The following is a 2,841-nucleotide window of genomic DNA, read 5'->3' as shown; positions in this document are numbered from 1 at the left end:
AAGGCCGGGCTTGGTTTTTTTAAACACAGGATTTTTATTAAAATTCTTATTTAAAAAAATTGAAAGCTTTCAGCGCCCGGCGCTCTTGGGGAACCGCACGGAACCGCTGAGCTCCAAGTTCCGGGGCTCAGGACCCGGAGGATGGGGCAGGGGGCTTCTCGCTCGCCTACACATTTTTCCTTTTTCATATTTGAGAAATGTTTGCACTGAACAAAATAAAAAAAGAAGAGAAGAAAGCAGGGGTAACCAAATATAAGCAAACCAAAACAAACCACGAAGAAAGGAGTTGGGCCCTGAGGGGTACAGGCCCTTCCTGAAGGTCATTTTGGCAACAATCACCACCGATATTTACAACGAAAAGCGAAATCTGCCACCAGTTGTCAGAACGTTTACATGGCCATAAATATTTAGCATTTTCTTACTTTAAAAAAAATGGAGAAAAAAATCCTCTATATTTTTAAAGTGTTCTTCACTTGCTTCAGAAGAAGACAGCTGACAATATCGCTACTCACACAAACATATTTTACAAAATTCACAAAAGCGGGGCGGGGGGGGGTCTTTTACTCCTTCTCAGGTGAGGACGTTAACGCTGGGACCATTCGGTCCCCGGGGAGAGGCAGAGAAGCGAAGCTGCGCAAACATTCTGTAAACTCGGCTTACGGTTCAGCCGTCTCCAAAGGTTCAAACGGAGAGAGGGATGGGGCAGAGCTGGGGGGTGGAATCTGCCTCTCCAAGGAGGTGCAGCAACCTCCTGGCGCCTCCCCAACGGAGCCAAGAGTCAACACGACTCCAGAATAATAATTATAATAATATAATAACCACTGTAAGGGCCGAGTCCTCCTCGCCTCCGCCGCTGGGGTGGGGCCTGGGCCTGGGGCCGAGAGTCTCGGAGGGGCGACGCTCACCAAGTCCACTGCTGGGCCTGGACCAGGGGGTGTGCTGTCGGGTACTGGGGGGTGCCGGCCGAGCTGTACTGGGCGTTGTACTGCATGTGTTGCAGAGACTGCGCGCTGTAGGCCGAAAAGGGGATGCCCGCCTGGAAGGTGGCAGCTGCCAGGTCCTGGGCTTTGAGCGCGTGGCACGGTTTGCCGTCCCTGACTAAAACGGGCACGGCCACCCGGCGCGGCGAGGGCAGGGGCGTCACCTCCATACCTTTCTCTGCCCGGGCGCGCTTCATCTTGTAGCGGTGGTTCTGGAACCAGATCTTGACCTGCGTGGGCGTGAGGCGGATGAGGCTGGCCAGGTGTTCGCGCTCTGGCGCCGACAGGTACCGCTGCTGCCGGAAGCGCCGCTCCAGCTCGTAGGTTTGCGCCTTGGAGAAGAGCACCCGCCGCTTCCGCTTCTTGCCGGCGTCCCCTCCGCCGCCGGGGGTCTCCTTGTCATTGTCCGGTGACTCGTCGGCCGAGGGCTCCGGAGACTTGGAACTCGAGTCCTGGGGCGCCGCGCCGGCTGCCAGCCCATGCACTGGGGGAAAGAGAAGCCCATCAGGAGCCTGGAGGCCGCGCGCGGCCGGGCCCGACCCCGCGCGCCCCGGATCCTCCGTGCGCCCTCGGGCCTGTGCACCCCGCAGCCAGGCCCCGCTGCCTTCGCCCTGACCCCCGCCCTGCTCCACGCCTGACAAAATCGTCGGTGTCCGCCCCGGGGAAAGAGAAGAAGCGGCTGGAGTAGGGGCTCGGTGCTCCACTTTCTAGGGGTTTGACCAGTGTGGGTGCGTATTTTTTGCGGGGGGGGGGAGTGGCGCGCGGAGGAGATCATCGCGGGTTAAGGGCTCCGGCCCCCTTAAGCAGTTTCCTCTCCGGAGAGACGTGGGCAGATTTTTAAAAGAAAAAACCCACAATCCCGGCATTGATCGGCTCGGCCATTTAAGGCAGGTTTTGGGGGCTTTCGTTTCTGCTTTCCGACTTTCTAGACACCCTCCGCACCGCACAAAGCGTCCTCTATGAAGTGCAGGGGGCAGGGTGAGCTATTTATACCCGGGCCACCCTCTCCCCGTATCCCGAGGCAGGCTGGCTCGCTCCACTGCTCCAGGCCAGTCCTTCCCGGCTGTCGGAATGGGGGAGGGGGGCTCCGGCCGGAGCCGTCAGTTCTGGTTGGCGTCTGTAACCAGCCCTTGGGAGGTATTCTCCTCCCCTTCTTCCTCCTAATTTCTCTCTTTGGAAAAAATATCTGAGACCAAGTCTCCTTCCCGGAGTAGGGGGGGTCTGACGAAGAGGGAAGAGGTAGGGCATCCCAAACAAACGTTAGGCATCTTTCTGGGGGCGCAGGGTGAGGGATCCGGCTTACAAGGCTCCATCCCTTTTCTCCCCGCGGCGTGCGGCCCAGGCTGCGGCCACAGTAGCAGAGGCGGTCACAGCCGCGGCGGCCAAGTTTCGCTACTTACGGGAGTACTGGAGGCCCTCGGTGCTGGCCAGCCAGCGCGTGTACGGGTTGTCGCTGCTGTCGTAGAAGGGGTTCTTTAGGGGCAGGCTCTGCACCGTGTCCAGGGCGCCCTGCCCTAGCGGCCCGGCCCTCTTGGCGGGCTCCGGCCCCTCGCTCTCCTCCTCTGGCCCTTCGGCCACCGAGCCCTCCTCATCGTTGGTGTCCGGTAGGTCCAAGATGTCCTTGACCGAAAACCCCGTCTTTGTGTTGGTCAGCGACATGGCCGGGACCCCGCAATTTATGCCGTAAAAAAGCCCAAGGCGTTGCCTGTGTCTTCTCTGCAAGCACGCGGAAATGGACGCGGGGAGCCGGGCGGCCTGCGCGCCAGCGCTGCGGGCCGGGCCCGAGTTTGTAACTCCAGGAGGGGTGCCAAGGCGGCGTCAGCTCCGGCTCCGGCGGCCGCTCAGCGCGCGGTGGCGGCTG

General features: G+C 60.0%; 1 protein-coding gene across 1 annotated transcript; it reads right to left on the bottom strand.

Annotated features, from left to right (window-relative positions):
• Nucleotides 1-25: 25 nt before the first annotated feature.
• NKX2-2 (NK2 homeobox 2) lies at nt 26-2,639 on the bottom strand. Its single transcript, XM_024750796.1, has 2 exons — nt 2,381-2,639; nt 26-1,464 (listed from the first exon to the last, which is right to left on the bottom strand). The coding sequence occupies exons 1-2, from the start codon at nt 2,637-2,639 to the stop codon at nt 902-904; spliced, it is 822 nt and encodes a 273-aa protein (XP_024606564.1). The 3' UTR covers nt 26-901.
• Nucleotides 2,640-2,841: the final 202 nt, after the last annotated feature.

Source organism: Neophocaena asiaeorientalis, unplaced genomic scaffold (assembly GCF_003031525.2).
Source record: "Neophocaena asiaeorientalis asiaeorientalis breed wild unplaced genomic scaffold, Neophocaena_asiaeorientalis_V1.1 scaffold567, whole genome shotgun sequence".
Lineage (NCBI taxonomy): Eukaryota > Metazoa > Chordata > Mammalia > Artiodactyla > Phocoenidae > Neophocaena > Neophocaena asiaeorientalis.
The sequence above is the reverse complement of the archived record's forward strand: the minus strand, read 5'-3'. Positions and strand labels throughout refer to the sequence as shown.